The 24,890-nt window shown below is 36.5% G+C and overlaps 1 protein-coding gene across 1 annotated transcript in view; it reads left to right on the top strand.

Annotated features, from left to right (window-relative positions):
• The window catches only part of LOC125137885 (transmembrane protease serine 11C-like), a 56,257-nt gene that overhangs the window by 4,718 nt on the left and 26,649 nt on the right, over positions 1-24,890 (top strand). Inside the window, exons 2-4 of the mRNA XM_047799013.1 lie at positions 111-229; positions 10,994-11,061; positions 13,588-13,751. Coding sequence (XP_047654969.1) covers positions 111-229; positions 10,994-11,061; positions 13,588-13,751 — 351 coding nt within the window. The remainder of the gene's footprint in view (positions 1-110; positions 230-10,993; positions 11,062-13,587; positions 13,752-24,890) is intronic.

Genomic DNA, 24,890 nt, shown 5'->3' with positions numbered 1-24,890 from the left:
AGTTACTTGAAATTTCATCCCAGTATTCTTTTTACATGATTCTCTTAAAAATGAGAACAGTAACACAATGAGCAAAAGGAGAACTATTTTTTCTTTTTTCTCTGTCTCAGGAAAGACACCTTTCTATTATCACATCAGCTTTAAAGTCAATAATATTGACTATGACAGCAAGTTTGAAAAACCATATTCACAAGAATATATGGACCTAAATGAAAAGATAGAATCTTTGGTAAGTTGAAATTCTTTTTTTAGCATTCTTTTTTAAATGCTTTCCTCCTTCAGGAGTTCCTGTCCTGGCACAGTGGAAATGAATCCGACTAGGAATCATAAGGTGGCAGATTCAATCCTTGGCCTTGCTCAGTGGGTTAAGGATCCAGTATTGCCGTGAGCTGTGGTGTAGGTCGCAGACGTGACACGGATCCTGCGTTGTTGTGGCTGTGTTGTAGGCCAGCAGCTGCAGCTCTGATTTGACTCCTAGCTTGGGAACCTCCATATGGCACGGGTTCAGCCTTAAAAAGCAAAAAAAAAACCCACTTTGCTCCTTCAAATGCCAGTATCCTAACAATCACCTTCCAAGTTGAAAATGATTGATAATTTCATACTATTTCTTATTACTACCTCAATTTTAGATGAGGATAGTCAGCCCTTTCATAAAGTCAGTTAGAAAACATGTACAAGGGGGGAAAATTGTAAGAGGGACACATTTTAAGAACCTAAGAAATGCCTGACATTTGATAGTTAAAGAATATTTCTAACGCATTAATAAATTAAATGAATAAAACTTGGAGTTCCTGTTGTGGCTCAATGGTAATGAACCAGATTAGTATCTGTGAGCTCGAGGGTTAGATCCCTGACCTCACTCAGTGGGTTAAGGATCCAGGGTTGCAGCAAGCTGCAGTGTAGGTCACAGACACAGCTCGGATGCCACATTGCTGTGGCTATGGCATAGGCCAACCCTTATAGCTCTGATTGCAGCCCTAAAAATATAAAAGAAAAAAAAAAAACCTTATTCTACCTCAAAGATACCTGACCAAGGCCATGCTGTTTCTGCTCCTAACTTAAGCAACCCTTCAAAGAAGAGAAGTGGCCAGTGTAGAAGAGAAAATACAGCCCCAGATGAAGGTCATCTTGTTGATCTTCAGTGTATGTAAAATTTTTAAAGGTTTACTTAAGAATATGCTTTGTTGTAAGTTAACCTTTACTTGCCTAAAGACCTAATGCAGAGTCTTGACTGCCCTTTGGATATAGCCTCCTTTATCATAGGTACAACTCCAACTAACTCAAGTAATTTTGTCAACCAAACCAAATTCTGCCAAGAGCAATGGGGGCTTAATTCACCTCCCATTTTCCTTAGCAGATTCCTGACAGGGCATTTTCAGACCTAAGACTCTCTGAGTAAAGATTATAGTTTTTCCATAGCATCTCATTATCTTCCAGTTTCCAGTATTACATTAGGAGTTAGTATATAGAAAATGGAGAAGGAAAATCCCTACTTTTAGTTTAGCTTTGTGATAAAGAAGGAAATGACCAGGAAACAATATAATACAATGACTGATTAAGAAATAGGCTTTGGACTCAGAGACCTTGTTTGATTCTAATTTCAGCCATTTACTAGCTGTATAACCTTACACAAGTTATTTAATCTCCCCACACCTCAATTTCTTCAACTAAAAATGACATGATGAATACCTATATCCTTGGAATGTTCTTGGCATTACATAAAGTTAGATATGTCCTAATCTTAGCAGAGGTCCTACTATTCTGTGAGCCTTGAAAAAAAAGATAGACTAGGAGTTCCATTGTGGCTCAGCAGTAACGAACCTAACTAGTATCCATGAGGACACTGGTTCAATCCCTGGCCTTGCTCAGTGGGTTAAGGATCTGGCATTGCCTTGAGCTGTGGTGTAGGTCGCAGACGGGACTCAGATCCTGCGTTGCTGTGTCCGTGGTGTAGGCCAGCAGATACAGCTCCAATTCAACCCCTAGCCTGGGAACCTCCATATGCCACATGTGAGGCCCTAAAAAGACCAAAAAAAAAAAAAAAGAGAGAGAGAGAGAGAGAGATAGTCTAAAACAATTATCTAAAATAAGAGTACAATCAATAGACTTAATAACTTATAAATGTGTAACAAAGCTAATATAGAACTCTAAAATAATTCTATGCCCACACTAAGAAATTCACCTTTCATGCTGTAGCATAATCAATTAACCTATGTTTACTTCACAAAGGAATATCCCAAGACTGTCAGTCTGATCAATTATCATGCCATTTTGGTCAAGCAACCACAAATCCTGACATCTTGCTTCATGCTCCCTTAGCAGCCATCTTCACAGTTTCTAACTCACCTGTATTAAAAGAATCCTCATCTGTTTCTCATACCTTTTCATTTACGTAGGCCAGATGCCTGCTTTTAGATGCCTTTCTTTCTGTTTTCATTTCATTCAGTGTTCATCGTATTATGATTATTACCACATATACATTCATAGGTACAACACTGGTATGAAGTTGTGAATCACTCATCAAACTTATCTCTCAGTCTTTATTATAACGTACACAGCCTATTTTTCTTCTTCTGGTTTCTGTTAAGTAATTCTTGTGATGATTCACTCTAAAAGGAGAAAAGAAATTGAATAGAGATGTTGCTTCACTGTGAATGATAGTTTCTTTAAACTACAAAGGGTAAATCTTTATAGCAAACATTCTCATGTTTTAGATATGTGATTTTTCTAGTGGCAAATTCAAGAAGAAATCTCTGCATTATTTCTTATTTCTTTGTAGCTCTCCAGCAGGTAGGATACCCAATTCTAGTGAATAGAAATTCTAAAATTTAGGAGTGAGATGATAGTACCTTAACCATAAAAATTAGCCTTATTAATTGTCAGTACTAGTCTAAGTACTTTATATACTAATTTATTTGATTCTCCCAACATCCCCATTTTCCATGAGTAAACTGAGGCACAAAGAGGTTAATTTGCACATTGAACCACTTGCCAGAGCATCCAAGAGCAGGGGATATCTTCGATCATTATATAACCAGGGCATTCATCAAATAATAAGTTTTCTGCTGAGCTAACCTGAACCTGGTGTGGGCATATGCACCTTTATGCTTATGCCTCCTTTTTCAGCCTACCGAATGACAGATTAATTATGGAATTCAACAGGGCTGGAAGGATTTAATTTTAAAAGGTAACGAAGTAAAGAATAATATGCAGGATTCCTGTTCCATCTATTATGAGTTAGCAATGTTTCTAATTGAGTAAAAATTATGCTAGCGTTCATTCAGTTTCATGTCCCTCAAAACTTATATCAGAAAACTACAATTTTGTGGTGATTCTAAATTCAAGATTACTGTTCTCTCCAATCCAGTCCATTTTAAAAACAAAGTATTTATCTGACATATTAAAATCATTGTGCGGGAGTTCCCGTCGTGGCGCAGTTGTTAACGAATCCGACTAGGAACCATGAGGTTGCGGGTTTGGTCCCTGCCCTTGCTCAGTGGGTTAACGATCCGGCGTTGCCGTGAGCTGTGGTGTAGGTTGCAGACGCGGCTCGGATCCCGCGTTGCTGTGGCTCTGGCGTAGGCTAGTGGCTACAGCTCCGATTCGACCCCTAGCCTGGGAACCTCCATATGCCGCGGGAGCGGCCCAAGAAATAGCAACAACAACAACAAAAGACAAAAGACAAAAAAAAAATCATTGTGCGTTCAGGAGTTCCCATCATGGTGCAGCAGAAAGTATCCATCCAGGAACCGTGAGATTGCAGGTTCTATCCCTGGCCTCCCTCAGTGGGTTAAGGATCCGGCGTTGCCGTGAGCTGTGGTGTAGGTTGCAGATGTGGCTCAGATTCTGCATTGCAGTGGCAGCGGTGTATGCCAGCAGCTGTAGCTCCGATTGGACCCCTAGCCTGGGAACCTCCATATGCTGTGGGTGCAGGCCTAAAAAGCAAAAAAAAAAAAAAGAAAGAAAGAAAAAAATCATTGTGCATTAAGTTCCTAACATGAAGGGACTGAAAAAAATCCAAGGTTTATCAGAAATGTAACCAGCATTACAGAAATATTACTCTCATTTCAAATGGTATGAAGAAAACTTACAAAAATTATTGATGCATTAGTTTTCCACAATTGGAAAATAAGGAGAGAAGAGATTTAATACTAGATGCTCAGGACAGGATGTCTGCATACATGGTTTGGTGTAAGAGGACTTGATTGTAAAATAACAAAAGGCACCATAATCCTAACCACATTTCTGAAATTTGGCATTTGGTTTCAGGTCAAATATCTTACAACTTTTTTCCAACAGGGTGTGCCAAGAGACTGAGCTTCCTGAAAATAGGAATTGCATGAGTGTTACTGGGAAAATTCCCATAAATCCACCTTACAGCTTCTTGGAACACCCTAAGCCTTAAGTTACTATTCACTCTAAGGTTGACAAGCTTTGGTATTACTTAAGTTGTGTGTTGATCTTTTGAGCTTGGGGAGAAGAATATAATATTTTTTTAAAAGGGGTGATGAAATTAAGGACAAAATTAAAACAATATAAGGACAAAATTAAAACAATATAAAAAGCTTATCTTTAGAAAAGAGAATGATAACTAAAAGCATTGCAAGTTTAACTATACATATTTAGGTCTGGAAAATGTGCCATAGCCAAAAGCGGTTCTATATCATCCGTCTATCCACATCTTATTTAACAAATATGTCTGAGTTCATACTGAAGCCTGTTTTTCTGTTGTTTTTTTTTTCTTTGTCTTTTTGCCATTTCTTGGGCTGCTCCCGCGGCATATGGAGGTCCCCAGGCTAGGGGTCGAATCGGAGCTGTAGCTGCCAGCCTACGCCAAAGCCACAGCAACGTGGGATCCGAGCCATGTCTGCAACCCACACCACAGCTCACGGCAACGCCGGATCGTTAACCCACTGAGCAAGGGCAGGGACCAAACCCGCAAGCTCATGGTTCCTAGTCGGATTCGTTAACCACTGCGCCACGATGGGAACTCCATTGAAGCCTGTTTTTAAAGTATCATTTAACAAGCATCATTTTTGGTCTTCAGTCTAGTCTCTCTCTGGTTTTGGTTCATGGTATTCCCATTCTCCCACTACCTAGTCACTGCATCTTAAAAGTCAATTTTGACTCCTTCTTTTCCATTATCTAACCATTCACCAAACTTTATTAATTATGCCTTTAAAGTAGTTCTATTCTGACTTCCAAAGCTAGATTGCCGATTAAAAACAAGTATTTATTCCTCACTTTCTCCTCAAATCTCACTGAAATGACAGAAGACAGAAACAACCCAATGTGTCTTAACATTGGCAGAAATGTTGCCACCAGTAGACAAAGAATGAGGAGTTTCTGGAAGATAAAAAACAGAGCTCTGCTTAAGACTAAAATCTCAGCAGCACGTTTGCTGACAAATTCACAACACCGTGGAGGTAAAACATCAGTCTCTCATCAGTGAATTTTCCCAATAGAACCTTGGAATGAACTCAAGATCAGAGCCAGCAAAGGTTATGAAAGAAAGCCAGAGTGCGTTACTAATTAATTAAGGTATTTATTGTTTCCTATGGAAATAATAGGAAATTAATTTAAAAACTGTAAATTAATTTAAAAACTGAATCAAACTTTCTACTAGAATTTCATACCAATGCAGTTAGAAAAAGAAAAGGAAGTAATACGTGTATGTTGAAAAGAATGAAGAAAAAAGGGTCATTATTTACTGACAATATTACTATACTTGAAATATTCAAGAAACTTAATTGAAAAATTATTAGAAGCAATAGAGTTTTGTAAGGTGGCCAAATAACAGATGAACATGTAAAAAGTTAGAGTTTTCTTAATCACCAAAAATAAAATATAAAATTTATTTTTAAATTCCTTTTAATATGAACAAAAATTATTAGATATACATGAATGAAACTATTGCAAATTGCACAAAACCTATGTGAGTGAAAAATATGAAATCTTACTTAGCAATATAAGAGAATAAATAAGGAGAAAAAAATGTTCCTGTAAGGGAAGACTCTTGATTTTAATTATATTCATCCTTCCCAAGTGAATCGTAAATATCTAGTACTATCCTTTAGTTTATGATAAAGATGTTATTTCAAATTTAATAATGCTGGGACAGTCAGCTAGCCATCTGGAAAATATAGGAAGTATATTGTGTTTCTGGCATAATCACTTGATTACTTAGGTAGTTAACTTGTACAAGATTCTGTTTACTTATTTGAAGAGTAGGACTAGTTAAGATTAGAAGGTTATTTGTAGATTTAAATTCCATGAATCTGTGAATTTATTACTGTCAATTCTAGGATGCTATTATCTAACCACTGCAATACAAAGATGATATCTCCTATATGAATACCTATAGAAACTGCAGTCTGTGGTGCTAATTTTGTCATTTATATGGATCTTTTCTTTGTAGCAGCAGGAATGCTCCCTGTATTTACTGCCTCGGTCATCTCCTCATATCACTTTAGCTCCTCTCTCAGAAACTGGTTAAATGTCACTCCTTCCTTCAGAAAGTGCAGGGCTTGAACACTCCACGCCCACGGAGTTACTCTTTACTGCACAGATAGCTTGTAGAGCTCATGTGTCTCAGGAGCAAACTAGCCTTGTTACATGAAAGGAGAGGGCTAAGAGCCTCAGAAGGATGACGAATGCGCCATGAGCATCAACACTGTAAGTATCCGGCAGAGGAGGATAAATGTCTTGGTATTAAGGAGCCGGAATCCAGTGTGTGGAAAATTCTTACAGTCATCAGGCGTGTAAAATTTTTTAAAGGCTTCGGGGTTTTTTTATTTTTTATTTTTGGATATAATTGACATTTAACATTGTCACCATTGTGTTTGTTTCAGGTATACAACAATGATTCAATAGCTCTGGTTAACATCCATCAGCACACATTATTTCAACACATGGTCAAATAGAAGTTCCATTCTACTGGGAACATATTTTGATAAGTCAGCATGTAAAATCACAAATCTACTAATACGAATTATATAGTTTTTCTCTTATGATGGAAATCATGCCAAATAAAATGTATTAAAATTTTTGTTTTTGGACTCAAACATGTGATACTTAAACAGTGAGTACGCATGTTCATATATGAAATGAGCCTAGATCTTCCCTAATTTAAATTACATTTTCCAAATAAAATTTTAATGTTAATTTGAAAAATAAATAAATTAAATTAAATACCATCCTTGCTGTATCCTAAATTTCTATGTAATTTAGGATCTATTATTGGAGTCTATATTTGGTTTCATGTTAATTGTACAGCATTTCCTTCCCATAGCTTCATATTCAACAGTATTTCATCCTTTTATTTACAAATATGATTCTTTTAAATAGTAAATAACTAGGCTTTGATTTTGAATGCAATTTGATAGCTTTAGGATCAAATTTTATCTATTTCATTAATTGTAGGGGATAATATGCTTGATTTCATTCTTGCCTTCAGTAATGTATTTTTTTTCTTTCTTTTCCTTATTCTTGCTGATTTACATTGTTTTTCGTTCTTTTTTTTTTTTCCTCTTGAAAATTTCAATGAATTTAGCTAATATTTAACTTATCCTTCCTGGAACTCAAAGTTAGAGGAATATTTTTATATTACTAAAAAAAAATTAACCCCATCAAAATATTATTTTCCTTACCTAACCCCAGCCCAAGAATGGAAGACTTTTAACATACTTTCACTTGTATCCTTTCCCATTTCCATTCCCCACTCCTGATAAGGATTTCTAGCACTTATTTCCGCCCCTCCTCCCCTTCCTTATAAGTAGGCTTTGCTGAGATAGTACCTCAAGTTCTAAACTATTGTTAAAATGTTTCTTTATGTTGCTTCTACTGTAAGCATTTCAGTTATGCATTCATTGTATTGAACACACACTCCCTCCCATTTCATTGCTCACCATCTGTTCCCTTTTCATCTTCCCTCTACTGAGATCTCAGTTCTGCTTTATATCTTGTTTTCCTACAAACCTTAGCATGTATTTTTTTCAGTTTTGATGTGTAAATAATATACTACTGAATTCTTTTTTTGTTTAGCTTTTTATGGCCGCACCCATGACATATGGATGTTCCCAGGCTAGGGGTCCTGTCAGCCACAACGCCAGATCTTTTAACCCACTGAGCGAGGCCAGATATCAAACCTGCAACCTCATGGTTCCTAGTCAGATTGGATTCCACTGCACCACAATGGGAATTCCTATATTACTGAGTTCTTGAATATCCACAAATATCTTTCTTTTACTCTAACTAGAGATTATATCTTCACTGGGAATAGGATTATTGAGATGTCCGCTCTTTCTCTCTGAGTATGAGAGAATATTCCACCAGCTTCTGCCTTCAAATGTTACAGATGAAGTATGATCCTAGTTCTTCCATCAGCATATATTTTTCTTTAATTTGGAAGTTTTTAAAAATGTTTTGTATCTAAAATTCAAAAATATTCCCCTGATATATCAAATCTGCCTGAAACTCAGTCTATCCCTTTGAATCTGCAGATTTTTATCTTGATTTAATTTAGAATCATTTTCTTCTACTATTTATTGTTATTATTATTTTACTATTGTTATTATATCTCCTACATCTCTCTCTTTTTCTCTCTTCAAGATCCTATTATTTATATCCACTTCTGGAATTATGATCTAAGTGTTTTGTTTCTTTTCAGTCATTGTTTTCTTCTTTTAAAATTTTACTATTTTAAAGTTTTTATGCTCTTTGGCTCTTCAGGCCACAAATTTGGATCTCAAGAATGGCACTCAGAGTTCCCGTTGTGGCGCAGTGGTTAACGAATCCGACTAGGAACCACGAGGTTGCGGGTTCGGTCCCTGCCCTTCCTCAGTGGGTTAACGATCCGGCGTTGCCTGAGCTGTGGTGTAGGTTGCAGACGCAGCTCGGATCCCGCGTTGCTGTGGCTCTGGTGTAGGCCGGTGGCTACAGCTCCGATTGGACCCCTAGCCTGGGAACCTCCATATGCCGCGGGAGCGGCCCAAGAAATAGCAACAACAACAACAACAACAACAACAAAAAGACAAAAAAGAATGGCACTCATCTTTTTAAATTTACCTGCTACATATTTTAACTTGAAAATTATGGTTTTAACACCCCATAGTCTTTTTTTTTTTTTTTTACATGCCTGACTGTTCTTATGTGTACTTTTTTGCCATTGTTTTTTAGGTTGCTGTTTCCACCAGAAGTTCTGTTTTGATGAGCACCTAATCTGTTGTTTCCTTTCTCTGGCTGCTGGTTTCTTTATTTGGACTATCATTTTTCCTTGTTGGTTTATTCAGGCCACTGTCTTGTTATTGGAAACAATCCCACAAGATGAAAGTCGATATTTTCTTAAATCCTATAGGCTGAAGATTCAGCAGCAGGTCTTTTGCTTCTCCACACCAAGAACCGGGAAGATGTCTTATAGCTCCCCATTTTCTGCCTGGGCATCGACAAACTTCTGTTGGCCAAGATCTTCCAGGGGCCTGTTATGATTCTGTCCTTGCAACAGGACTCACAGACTACACACTGAGTTCTTTCCTGACCCATGGAAAAGAAAGTTCCTCATCACCTTCCTGTTTCTAGGACTCCCATAAAACCCAATTCCACTTGGCCCTGGGAATGGCAGATTGGAATAGAGAATAGAATAAAAATGCAGTGTAGTTACCATCTTGTCAGGACTCCTCCATTCACCATATTTAGGAATAACATTCAAACTTATTACCATGGACAGGCAGACTCTCTGTAATCTCATTGTTATCTACCTGGGCAACCTCAACTTATACACTCTCTCCCTTGCTCACTTTACTTGAATCATAATGGCTTTGCATCTATTTTGCAAAGATACCACCCTCATTTCTACCTAGAATTGTAGCACCTCCATCTAGAATATTCTTCTCCCCTTGATTGTCAACCTTACATCCTTCAAGTCTCAATTAAATCTCACCTCTTGAAAAAGACCTTATTTTATCATTCAAATACTATTCCCTGAATTATACCATCATGTTATTTTACATTTCTATATCATTTAACACTACCTCAAGTTATCATATTTATGTACTCATCTCTGGTCTGCTTATTATCTGTGTCCTCCAGTGAATCGCCAAGAAAGCATGAATCTACCTAATTTGATCATAGTTTCATTTAATTAGATATGTATTGAATAAATGAACACATTCCAATTGCTTTGGAGTAAGTTAAAATATAAACTAAATCTTTGCAATTCTAATAAGGAGTCACTATTTTTGAAGGCTGTCTGTCAAAGTAAAAGCCATGGACAATGCAACTTCTTATCTTGTGTTCTGTGAAGCTCCTGCTGTGAGAAATCACCCATTAGGTTGAGATTGGGAATAGCTGAGAAAATGATTCTTACATAAAATTTCTCTGAAAGATTTCTGTGTGTCTTGCTTTGAACTCATCAGCAGCATATAACTGAACAAGCAGGGAAAATGGTTTGCAGTCTAGACAAAAAAGAAGGCTGCCATAGTACAAAAAAAAATTAGAAACATCTCCTCCTTGGGACATTTGTGTTCAGTTTTACGGCGCTGATGTTCCATAAAGGCTGAACATGGAAAACAAACACAATTCTTTGGTCTTTTAAATTCACCTCTACAAAATGAATACTCTTCCCTATCGTGCCATTAGAAAGCAAATATTTTTGCCTCACCTTGCCACACAATTTATTGTTTTAAGGACATTCGTGAATTAATTGAACTAGTATAAAGGTAACTTTCAAAAAATGCATTTAATAGCACATTGCATTTCTTAAGTGAGTCATGAGCTGGGGAAATTTTAACACTATGTATTTGATGATATTAAGGAATTATTTAATTCCTAGAAAGTAGTAGTAGTAAAATGAAACTGGTTTAGTCATTTATTGAAAACTGGTGAAGCTGAATGATTCATTATACAATTCTATTTGCTTTTGTGTCTATCTGAAGTTCTCCACAATTAAAAATTAAAGAAGAAAATGTAAGTTGTTATTCATTATGCTTTTTAACAGATAAATGAAACATTTCATGGATCCAGACTGAGAAGACAGTATATCAGATCTCATGTTGTCCAAGTAAGGTATGTAAAACAGCCTAAAAGGCACAGAGAATAAACTTTTCCTTGGTCTTCATATCTCATATTCAACAGAATATTTTTGCTTAGTGTGTAACTGAAAAGTTAAATTTGGGGCTTCAAAATCACTAGGATTTTCAAATGTGAAAAAATGTCGTCAAGGTCTGTTGGAAAATTATTAAACCAGAACCAAGAGTTCTGGCTGATGGTGAGTATCAGGTAAAGGTTAAATGGGTTTGTTTTTTATTTGAAGGCACAAAGTCAAAAAGCAAATCTGAAATCAGGAGATGATTTCAACATAAGAAAAGAATGGGTAAGATAAGAGAGCTGTGTGCAGAATGTCTGATCCAGGAGTAGCAAACTCGTAGCTAGTGTGCCAAATCCTGCTTAGAATTCTGGATTAAATGTAAAAGTTTTAAAATTTTACATAAAAAGCGAAATTCTCAGAATGTGTGAAAAAAATTAAAAGATCTTCCAGCACAAGACCCACATTCCCTCATGGTAACAATATTCTGAAACTGAAGCTGCACTGTCTGCAGCAACATTATTCTGAACCCTAAGACCTACACAAGCACACACATGTATTTACAACCACCCAGCTTTACTCTTTTACTTGACTTTCCCGGCCCCTCTAGAAATCCAATTCCACCGTTATTTTCTAGCAGCAATGATGTTTATCCAAACACTCGTGAGGAACAGATAACCCGCAACAGATATTAAAAAGTAATCACAATCACAAATACAAAAGTTATTATGCTTTGGAATATACCTTCTCCTAAAACTAGAACTTGTACTATTTCATTTTCTTGGGGTTTTTTTAAACAAATTTTATTGGGTTATAGTTGCCTTACAAAGTTGTGTTAGTTTCAGGAGTATAGGAAAGTAAATCAGTCATACATATACATATATCCATTCCTTTTTAGATTCTTTTCCCATATAGGTTATTGCAAAGTTTTGAGTAGATTACCCTATGCTATACAGTAGGCCCTTGTTACCTGTCTATTTTATATATAATAGTGTGTATAGGCCAATCCCAGCCCCCTACTTTATCCCTCCCCTTGGTCTATTTTCAAATAATACATGCTTTTAACCAGAACCCCCAGAGAACTTTTATATTAACTTATTTAACCTGATAGTAATCCTGTATGTATATAATATGTATATATTAGTTTCTCATTTTGCAAAGGAGGAAATTGAAGCAAAGGTAGGTTAAGTGACTTACCAAGGTCACACGTTTAACAAGTAATAAAGGTAAAATTTGAACCCAAGCAGTCATATCTAGATTATCGTATCAATTTGTCTAATCTTCAGCTTTCACTACTGCTCCACTCTAATATGTTCTCCACATAGCAATCCAGGTGAATTGGAAGTAGTTCCCATTGTGGCTCAGCGGGTTAAAAACCCAATTAGTATCCATGAGGATGCGGTTTCAATCCCTGGCCTCACTCAGTGGGTTAAGGATCCAGCATTGCTGCAAGCTGCAGCGTAGGTGGCAGATGCAGCTCAGATCTGGCATTGCCGTGGCTGTGGCACAACCTCTAGCCTGGAAACTTCCATATGCCGCAGGTGCAGCCCTAAAAAGGAAAAAAAGTGAATTGGAAGAAAACAGCATCCCCCTACTTAATATCCTCTGACAGTTTCCCACAAACTCCACACTCCTTATATGGTGTTCATAAAGCCACCCCGTGTGGCCCTGCTTCTCTTTGACCTCATCTCATATCCTTGTCCTGATATCCACACAGATTTGCTAGTATTCCACCAATAAACATGCCAACATTGTTCCCACCAAATTGCACCAAAGTTGAACAGACAAGGAAGACATTTTTCAAAACTTTTGAAACAGGGTAGAAAAGCCAGAACTAAAACAAAGCACCATAGGGTTTTTAAAGACTGGGCTGAGAGGGAGACCTTAGGCCATTTGTGTTTGCTAATTGGCTTTACCCAAAGAAAAGTCAACTTTTCTTATCTTCATGACGGGAGAACTGACCCAGTCTTATAAATTGTGCCTCCACTAAAGTAAAATAAAATAAAATAAAATAAGTAAAAATCATTCTCTCATCCTACCTAATTACATTTCATTTTATTTGCTATTGACCCTTCCTACAAGATCCACAGTGCATTTATAATACATAGATACATTCATATTCATGAATAATTTTTGCACAGCATTCTGAGATTTTCAAAATACCCTCATGTACATTATCTTGTATGGTAGTTACAGTAATTCAGTAAGTAATGTTATCACCCCCACTAGAGATGAGCAAATCATCTCTATAATGTACAGAGTACAGTACTCTTCGCTGTAGCCAAGGGGCTGGCAAATGATGACTCTAGAATACACTGCAGTTCCCATGAGTTTACATCACACTCCCTTTACTGTTCATCATGTCCACAAAGTGCCATTTCTATTCCCTTTGGAGCAACTGGAAAGCTGTGAGGAGTTCCACTTAACAAAGTCTAGAATGACTCTACTAAGAACAATAGAGGCTGAGTAATAAAAGCACGATTTCTTTGTCTGTTTCTGTTCTGCAGCCGAGCTAAAGGGAAAGTGATCATACATGCTGTGCTGAAGTTTAAATCCTGTTATATAAATAATACAGCAAAATTTCGGGATAAGATCAAAACCATTTTACAGCAGAAGCTAAAGGGCAAAACTGGGTCTTTATCTATAGAGTCTTCTTCATTTAGATTTGCAGGTAAGCCTTTTTATGTATGGTATAGAAAGATTTTTATCTTTTAATTTGAATGTGGTATTTTGCTGTGCAAATGAAAACAGCACCTCTCATTAAAATCATTTCATAGACAATATAATTGCTGTTGACAACTGTTAGAGTAATCAAGGTCTATGTTAATCAATTTTTTGATATAATATCATCCTTATATTCTTTAAATGAAACATTACTTAATGATAGAGGTTTTTTTTGTTTTTTAAAAAGCAGTCCTGTCCCAAATAACATTTCTTTGCAAAACAAGGCAGCCTTATACTCAAATTCTTATGACTTATTCTGTGGGTCATGATTTCGCCCTCAATTCTTTTGAATGTCTCAAGAATCTAGACTCCCAGATTCCAGAATTGAGTTTGAATCTCTTTAATATCAAAGTTATTTCTTGATAGACCTTTAATGGACTTTGTTTCTCTCACTCTTTTATACAATCTAATTCTTATTCTTAGTCACCTAACAATGTTGTGAAAGGAAGCTTCTAAAAGATAAGGAGGCATGTCCTCCAGTGCCAGGATAATCAATGTTTCTCTGGTCTTAATAAAAGTATAGCCAGTGCCTGGCACGGCTAAGCTAGGCTATCGGTTTTCTGCTACAACAAATTTGACCAAGGGCAGAAAGGTATCCCTCTCCCTCAGGAAGGACTAAAAAGACTAAATGTTTGTGAAAAAAAAATCCAGGCCAAGTGTCATTTGTCTGAAACATCAAAAGGATCAAAAAGCAAAACCTGAATATGCTTCTCCTGGATAAAATGCCATCATGTTGTTGAAATGTGACCCTCCTTGGGTTATGTTAGTCACTTTGTCCTAGAACCTTGCTTCTCACACAGCTTCTCCTATGCGTGGTGACCTCAAAAAACACAGAGAAATAAAGCAGTTGTCCCATTTGTAGAGAATGTGTCACCAAAGATACATTTTTGGTTTGTTGTTGTTGTTGTTGTTGTTGTTGTCTTTTTGCCTTTTCTAGGGCCGCTTCCCGCGGCATATGGAGGTTCCCAGGCTAGGGGTCCAATCGGAGCTGTAGCCGCTGGCCTATACCACAGCCACAGCAACGAGGGATCTGAGCCGCGTCTGTGACCTACACCACAGCTCTCGGCAACGCCGGATCCTTAACCCACTGAGCAAGGCCAGGGATCAAACCCGCAACCTCATGGTTCCTAGTCGGATTCGTTAACCACTGCGCCACCACGGGAACTCCCCAAAGATACATTTTTGGAAATTCATCTGCTAAAAACATGAACTCACATAGTAAAGAAACAGCATTATATTCCTGGAATTCCTCCAAATTTTAAGAGTATTATGTAGAATTCCAGTAAAACGGACTTTCTGGGGGTCTTTTCTAGGTTTATGATTTTTCTCAGTAGTTTTATTTACTACACGTTTCTGAAGAACAGTGACTTAAGGGTAATACACTTAACAGATGGTGCTTTGGTATTGTCTTAGCCTCTACCTGCTGCCTAGAAACTCCCTCTTTCTCCTTCAACTCTCATCAGAAACTAGATGTCTCATGAAACTGACTGGGTGTTCACATGTGCAGGATCAAACTTAGAAGCAACTAGGCCAGGCCTTCAAAACCACAATGAATTAAAACAAAGCTTTCATTCAAGACAGCTCTTACTTAAAGGGATTATGAATCTTAATTGATCACCACATAAATGGGTCTCTGGCTTAGGGATTTATTAAAGCTTGTTTAGGTAACCAAGGTTGCTGTTACAGCATCTTATTGAATAGACTGCTGCTAGGTTAGTTTAGTTGCTTAGCACCTGCTCCTAAATATGTCAAGGTTGTGGATTTCATTTTCATAGAAGCTGCTAGCATTAGAGGAAAAAGACCTCACTGGCCAGTGCAGTTAGTTACAATGAATGGCTAAATACAATACCAGTGTTCTTATATTATTATTACACTTACAAAGAGGGGTATAGAATAATGACTAAGGTCACAGTTTCTACTGTTAGATTTGGATCCCACGTCCTTTTCATATTAGCTATGTGACTTTGGAAAATTTACTTAATGTTTCTGTTCCTCAGTTTAACCATCTCCTCATGGGGATGATGATAAAAATAAAAAAATAGTGCATATGGTTGTTATATTTCAAAGATGTAATGCACACAACTGTCATAGAATAAGTATTAATTGTTGGTCTTTTATCAGGAGAAAAAAACTAAAAATCTATATGGATTATAGATTTGAAATCAACTTTATATATGAATATAAATATTTATATATAATACAAATAAAGCATACATTTATATATATTTCATCATATATAAATGTATGCTTTATTTGTATTATCAGGCCTACCCCTACCTTCTCCCTAAACTCATGCTGACTCTAGGTGAGGAGCGGAACTGGGAGAATGACCTTTCCAAGTACTAACGGTGCAGTAGGGGCAACTCCTTGTCCCCATGCCCAAACCCCCACCCAGAACAAATCACTTCATCTTACAGAACCTGAGCTGAATCAACTTAAAAGAGATGTTATGGTCCATATACTTCATAGTGTTTTCCTCTGGAAGAAAAATAAGCATGTATATCTAAAGCTCTTAGAGCATGACTGGCATGGAGCCAGCACTCAATAAATAGTAATCAGGATGGAATTTCTACTATATGTACACTTTGCAAAAGAATATTTTTTCAGCCATCATGGTTATTCTTCTGATAATTGTGTACTTCATTATTCACTGCAGAGCCAACTGACCTTAGGGAACATATCTGTATGCTTTTCATGTTTGGATTCAAGGTAGGACAATAGCTCCTTTTAAAGAGATTTTTTACAAGCCTCAAGGATGAAGTAAATCAATGGCAACCGAACGAGGGATAGAAATTTATTTTTGTAGAAATAAAAATTAATCAACTAAAGTGTCCATTAACACTTCAACACCTAATAATTATATCTACCTCAGGAAAATTGTTTTACAGAATTCTTAGTTATAATACTAAATCATTAACAGAAAAATTTTAAATCGCCTACTATTGGCTTATTTTATTTATTCATTTATTGAATAAATAGGATAAAACTGACTATGGTCAGAAAGTCTTGATGAAATTCCACCTTACTAGTTATTTTTTTGTCTATGATAATATTAAATTCATTTTTTTCCTATGCACACGCCAAATGTATGAGTACCTAAAAAGGGTGTTTGATTTTTTTTTTAATTTGTCAAGGATCATCACAACTAATAAAGAAAAATCTTACAGAACTTCCACTTAGAATTTGTATTCTCTATAATTGCCATGCCTATTATTTATCCCACATCAGTAGCAAAATCAGGAATAGTGAAAATGGCTTACTAGTTTCTGATCTAGATAAAATGAATAAAAATATATATGTATGACTGGGTCATTTTATTGTACAGCAGAAATTGACAGAACATTGTAAATCAACTATAATAAAGAAATTTTAATAATAAAAAAATATTTTATTCATTGCACAGTGGATATTCAGAAGATTTTAGAGTTAGAAAAGACTTTAAAGATTTCTGTTCTGATTACCTCTTTACAGATAAAAAAGATTCAGTGAAGTAAAAGTGATTCATCCTCAATCATAAAATAAATAGTGGGCAGGCCCAAAATTTGAATCCATTCTAAGCGTACTATGAATTCTCTACACTATTTTATGAGTCAGTTTAGAACTGAGAGCTGTATTTAAAATCTTCTTAAGCTTCAGATTTAAAGTTCCCAGTGGAAAAAAAAAATCTGCCTTCTTTTTCCAAACCTCTAGTCAATCCTTCCAAATCCAAATCTTTTAAACTCTGTTTTCAGTTTTACATCAATGAATAAAGGATGTAAATCCTTATCTAACAAAGAATCAGTAAGAGGAGTTGAAATAAAATATTACAAAATGTAAATTTTAATGAACAATTATGAAGTACTTTGCAAATGCTTTGCTAGGCACTATGGGGAATTCAAAGAGAAGAATATCGACACTGTCCCGCTCAGCAGAAAGCCTGCATACACTTAAGCTCACGCTGAGTGAGGGTATAAGAGATGAAAGACACTATTGGTATTATTTCGCAAATATATTTTAAGCTGGATTGGACCTAATGCTGACTGACGTTAGTTGGTAAACTCCAACAGTAACCAGGAGTTGCTCAATGAGAACAGCTAAAAACTATCTTTGGCAACAGCATGTCCAAAGCCCTATTGGCCTCTGCAAACTTGTCACCACTTTTGTCCAACAATCCCAGTAGAGTTCAGAGAAGCTCATTCCTTTCCTTCCGAGCACGATTTTAATTATATATTCACTAAAGTGTTTATTTGACTGCTGACTGTTTCTCCCATCAGGTCATACTCTCCATGAAAGCAGAGACCATGTCCATTTTTGCTCACCATTGTATCTTCAGAGTCTAGCACAGGGCCAAGCATATAGCAATAAAGAGTGGTTAAGTGAATTAATTGATTCCATAATATCAAATCTGCAACTGAAAAGCAGAATAGGAGAAAATATATCAATAGCTTTTCATAACTGATGTTCCAGAAAAAGAATTAGGCCCTAAATAATATGTTCTGAGTGACTATTTTTCAGGTTTTCCAAAAATGATTCGTAATTAGTACTATTCCTGATGCATAAAAGAGAGGTTTCCTAAAAGCAAAAACCACCTCAGACTTTAGACCTTAACTCCCTCCCAGAACCCCAGCTGAGGAGAGCCGATGGCAAGTTTGGCACATGTATGCTATTAGTTGACATTGCTTTCCCCAGATTTAGGATATAAAGAGTGCTTTGGTTATTAAGACCCATGAACATATGTAATTTAATTTTCTGAATTCCATAAAAATAACACTGCTACTAACTTCCTAGGTACTAATAATCAGTATTTATGAAGCGTATTCTTCAATGATAGAATAATGTCTTCTCCATCATTTCTAAACTTAATAGATCAGAGGATTTTCTTTTCTCTTTTTAGGGCCACACCCACAGCATATGGAAGTTTCCAGGCTAGGGGTCAAATTGGACCTGTAGCTGCTGGCCTACCCCACAGCCACAGTAACGTCAGATCCAAGCTGCATCTGCCACCTACCTATACCACAGCTCACAGCAACACTGATCCTTAACCCACTGAGCAAGGCCAGGGATCGAGCTGGCATTCTCATGGATATTAGTCAGATTCGTTTCCACTGAGCCATGACGGGAACTCCCATCAGAGGAATTTTAAATTAACTAGTTGGCATAAAACCTAGAAAAAAAAATTGATGGTGCAGTTTTCCCCTGCCCATGATAAAATAGATTCCTGAAAAATTTCTCATAAGGGGAATTTCTTAACCTAATACAATTGGCTTCAATAGAGAAAGTTTTTACACATTCTCAAACCGCTAAATTTATATTCATTCTTACTTTAAAACTATCACATTTCTTTAAAAATAGAGATGATAACCTCAACAGTTAAAACTAGTTAACCAGTTTTTCCTTTGTGAATTATTTTACAACATGACTGCTTACATGACCTAGTTATTTTATAGCTTAATAATCAGAATAAAACCTATATATGATACTTAATGTTTATGTAATTCAAACTTTATTGCAAAGAAAAAAAAAGGAAGTAAAGAACAAGTAAAGTGATGCAGGTACTACTTCATCAACCAAGCTGACCTAATGGCATGATGCACTTTGGTATCACTGCCATAAACTATGAAGCCAAGAGCTAAGAAGAAAATGTAATGCAACTACACAACTGGTGGTTCTCTTCTGGAAGCTCTGGAAGGAATAATCCAAGCCATTCTTTATTAAAAACAAAGAAATGCCTCATAACCTGAAGTGAGGGTTTTTGATGAAATGCCCTATAAAGTTGAATGCTCATAACTTTAATGGGCATGTTTAAGGATATGACTGTAACTTGTTTTCAAAAATAATTATTAATTCCTACAATGCAATGCCTTATATATACTGCTACACTTAATCATCTACTGATTAAGCATGAAAAATATTTTAAATATTTATGCTAAATCATAATTAGTTAAATTAAAAACTCAAATTATGTGGCAGTAATGGAAATTCACCCACAAGGATGATGGCCCTGACCCACTATTAAGTATTTAACAAGAATAAAGCTCTGGCCTAGCACTCATTTGTGAGCAGCTGGCCAACACCAAGATGTAAATGGTGTTAGTAGAACACATCTTTTTTATGTAGCTCGATCCTGAGAGATTGCATGGTTTCATTTGTACCATGTTTTTAGCAATTTTAACCTATCATTCTTTGATAAGTTCTAGAGGACTTTTTTTTTTTTTTTTTGAAGTATATAGATTGTTCTTTCTTTTTTTTTTTTTTTTTGCTATTTCTTGGGCCGCTCCCGCGGCATATGGAGATTCCCAGGCTAGGGGTCCAATCGGAGCTGTAGCCACCGGCCTACGCCAGAGCCACAGCAACGCAGGATCCGAGCCGCGTCTGCAACCTACACCACAGCTCACAGCAACACCGGATCGTTAACCCACTGAGCAAGGGCAGGGATCGAACCCGCAACCTCATGGTTCCTAGTCGGATTCGTTAACCACTGCGCCACGACGGGAACTCCAGATTGTTCTTTCTTAACCAAACACCAATCATCAGTTCTACAAATCTGTTTTATCTGTAAAGTCTCTCTACAAAGCATATTTTATCTTTTAAAATAGTCTAAGTGGTATAAAACCTTGACCACTGACAATTCCTTGCAAATCTAAATAGGCAAATAAGTAGGCAAATAGGAAGATTTTCTGGATAGTTTATTTTTTAATATTTTTAACAAAATATAAAAATTCTCTTTAAAATTATATTTTTACAAAAATCTTTCTCAAACCTACCATCTACTCTTTGACATTACTATGGACATCCATTAATTTATAGTGGGTATTGTGGTGCTCTCAGGGTATCTAGGAAAGTGGAGGATTGTTGATGCCTTCACCAAATAACCCCAGTATTTGGGGTTTTGAGTTCTCATATTTGTTCTTTATATTTTATTTCTTTCTCATACTTCAATGTCAAGCAAATTTCTTGGTATCACTTTTATATTCTCTACATTCTTTCTCCTACCTTCTTCAAATTCATATTAAATATTTTAATATATTTTACAGTAATTTATACATTAAAATTAGAAAAATCAAATAGCCTTTGAGTGAGATTGTGTTGGACATTATTATTTAGTTACATAGGCTTTAGCCAGTTGATTTTTTGATATACCTTTTGACACTTCAGACATCCTTGTTTCCTGATTCTTGACTTTATTCCAAAGAAAATGTATCCAAGTTTACCAAGCAATAAGGAGCACTATTCCTGTTGGCGTTTTAAAATGTCTTTCAATAAAGCCAGGAATTTACTTAAAATAATATTTCTGGGAGTCCCCATCATGGCTTAGCGGAAACAAATCTAACAGCCATGAGGATACAGGTTTGATCCCCGGCCTTGCTCAGTGGGTTAAGGATCTAGCATTGCTATGATATAGGTCACAGACGCAGCTCAGATTCCACGTTGCTGTGGCTGTGGCGTAGGCTGGTGGCTACAGCTCTGATTCAACCCCTAGCCTGGGAAACTCCATATGTTGCAGGTGCAGCCCTAAAATAAAACAAAAACAAACAAACAAACAAAAAAAACTGTAAAATAATGTTTCCTTAAATATTTTTCAAATGCAAGCATGAAATATATATAAATCAAAGATATATTATTGAATAATACAGCTATTAGGCACTGTCTTGATACTTTAAGAGAATTTAAATGTTAATAGTTTGCATTAAAGGATCTACTGTTAATAAGGTCCAGAAGGCATACTACATGAAAATTTGTGAACTAAGAATGGTCTTCTGAATGAATCATCCTTAAATTTTTAATCTCTATCAAAAAATCATTGTAGCTTAAAATAGTTACTTTTAATAGGTATGAATTTTAAATGATTAATACTGAAACACTCCATCTAGTGGGCCAATTCAGTTACCTGCCTGGACCACCTGCTAGCTCCATCTTGGATGAGTGAGATTCTAGACCAAAATAGGCAGGCTATTTATTAGTAGACTAGATCCCTGCAGATTTTATGTCATGGAGTTCTAAATTCACCTTGCTAATTTAAATCCGGTATACCTGAGATGGATTACAATGCTGTTTGCATCATATCCTTTCCTTGACACTTTTTGATGCAGCTTCCAATCTGCTCCTCCATTTTAGACAGCTTGGTACAGAAATTTGTATTTTAGCAATTTGTGGTTTTGCATCCTCATTCTCTTCTAAAATTAAAGTTCCTCACAGAAATTTAGCCCTTTGAACTGGGGCTAATAGCTATGCTAGCTCTTGCCACCTACCCATAAAATGGATCTCGTGTTGCATGGCATTTAACACCTGCAATCCAGGACCCTGCTGTCCTGACTGATGTCCAGTGTCATCTTAGATTGGGATACATTTGTGTGGTGGTTAATTTCATGTCATCTTGACTGGGTGCAAGAAGCCCAGATATTTGTTTAAACATCATTTCTGGGTTTCTGCGAGGATGTTTCCAGAAAATGTTAGCATTTGAGTTGGTGAACTGAGTAAAGCTCATTGCCCTCCCCACTGTGGGCGGGCATGATCCAATCTAATCCACTAGACTGGATGGAACAAAAAGACAGAGGAAGCATGAAGCCTTTCTCTCTGCCTGGCTGATTGAGCTGGGACACTAGTTTCCTCCTGCCCTCAGACTGGGGTTTACACCACTGTCCATCCATTTCTTGGGCCTTTGGATTAAAGGGAATGACAGGTCCCCAGACAGCAAATGGCAGATCATGAGATTTCTCAACCTCCACAGTTGCTTGTGAGCCACTACTCAAGAGAAATAAGTAGAGAATTCTGACTACTACAAACTGCCAGAGTGCACTGCCAATCACCATCAAACCCAAATAAGTTCAAACTTGCTATGAGCTTTCAGAAATCCAACTTGTCTCACATACTCCTAAGAGGCCAGTTGTACAAACAGCTAAACCAACTCCTTTCAAATCTGTCCTGGCTTCCTTTCATTTCCCAGGAATTTTAGCCTTTGAGGCCACAGAATTTCTGCATGCTTAGCTTGAGGTAGGTTATAACATAATCAAAATTTAGATGATGAGTTTTAGGTTAAAGAGTTTGTGCTATGGTAGGTATAAAAGGTCTATTAAAATCTATTAAATCATGAAATATGATCAAAGTTTTGCTTTCTAGAATTTTATTTAATATTGTGTAAAATGAACCAGTGGGGAAATTCTTTAAGCAAGACAATCAGTTAGGAAGGAATTACAATGGTCTAAGTGTGAAGAATTTAAAACCTGAACTATCATAGTGAAAACAATATTAGAAATAGTGGACATATGTCAAAGAGATTATATTTATAGAATTGACAGAACTTGGCAATTGGATGTGAGAGACAACAGTGAAAGGAATTGAACATAACATCCAAGTTTTAAGACAACTTCATGGAGAACAGACAAAAAGGGGAAAAATATTTATGAATATTCAATAAAGGATACATGACTTTATCTTTTAAGAAGATTGAGGGTGTACTTTTCCCTATTTCTCCCACTAAATATAGTTAAAACCCCTACCTATAATATATATAACAAAGATAAGAAGAGCCCAGACTGGCTAGTGACCTCAAGATCTAACCATGGTGGTGAGTCTCATGGGTTTGCTTTATATATTCCGAAATTGGAGCTAAAGAAGGTAGCAGCCCCCAAACTCTTAAGGGTGCAGGGAAAAAAAGTCCCACAAAACTCTACTTCCCCTAGCCACAAGACTTGGAAAGGATCAGAATAGCAATATAGAACACTTTTAGACAATAACTGCTCTACTCCAGCCAGAACACCCTAGAAGAATCTATGACCTCACCCCAACACATGCCAGAAAAGGCCAAGTGGGAACCCTATACTCCTGCTCTCACTAAGCTCTAATAAAACATGTACAAGACTTGTGTACCGAAAACTACCCAACATTGTTGGAAGAATCAAAGATGTAAATAAATGGAGGGAAAAATTATCTTTATGGACTGGGAGACTCACTAGAGTAAAACTGTCAGTTGTCCCCAAATTGATATACATAGAGCATTATATTTTTTTAGAAAAAAAGTGTAGGAGGAAATCTTTGGCATCTAGGTGTAAGTAGAATTATTAGATGTGACACCAAAAGCATCATCTATAAGAGGAAAAATTGATAAATTGGACTTAATCAAAATAAAAGTTTGCTCTGTGAGATACCCTGTTAAGAGGATGAAAAGAAAAACTACACTCTGGAAAAAATTATTTGCATATCACTCATCAAAGGACAAATATCTAGAATAAAAAAGAGCTCTCAAAACTCAGTGAGAAAACAAACAATTCATCTAGAAAATGGGGAAAAGATGTGAAGAGATATTTTACCAAAAAGAATATACAGATGGCAAATAATCATATGAACAGATATTCATATTCAATATCATTAGCAATTAGAGAAATACAACTTAAAACTGCAATGAGATACTGCTACACTCTTGTGAGAACAGATAAAAATTTTTAAATGGGAGTTCCCGTCATGGTGCAGTGGTTAACGAATCCGACTAGGAACCATGAGGTTGTGGGTTGATCCCTGGCCTTGCTCAGTGGGTTAAGGATCCAGCGTTGCCCTGAGCTGTGGTGTAGGTTGCAGATGCGGCTCAGATCCTGCATTGCTGTGGCTCTGGCGTAGGCCAGCGGCTGCAACTCCAATTCGACCCCTAGCCTGGGAACCTCCATATGCTGCAGGAGTGGCCCAAGAAATGGCAAAAAAAAAAAAAAAAATTTAATGATGACAAAACCAAATTCTGGCAAGAATGGAGAGAAATTGAATCACTCATAAAATGCCTGTGGGAATGTAAAATGGTGCAACCACTCTGGAAAACTCTTCAGTAGTTTCTCAAAAATTTAAACATACAACTACCCTATAGTCCAGTGATTGTACTCCTTAGCATTATCCCAGACAAATGGTGGGCTTGTGTTTAAACAAAAAATAAGTGCATAAAAGTTTATAGCAGCTTTCTTCCTAAAAGCCAAAAACAAAACAACCAATGTATCCATCAACCTGTAATGGTTAAACAAGCTCGGGCACATCCTAAAACGGAATACTATTCAACAAGAAAAAGAAATTGGATGAATCCCTAGAGAACTACACTGAGTTAAAGAAGCCAACCTCAAAAGTTACATAC

The sequence above is a fragment of the Phacochoerus africanus genome, chromosome 10 (genome assembly GCF_016906955.1).
Source record: "Phacochoerus africanus isolate WHEZ1 chromosome 10, ROS_Pafr_v1, whole genome shotgun sequence".
Classification (NCBI taxonomy): Eukaryota; Metazoa; Chordata; class Mammalia; order Artiodactyla; family Suidae; genus Phacochoerus; species Phacochoerus africanus.
This window is presented reverse-complemented; position numbering and strand designations above follow the sequence as displayed.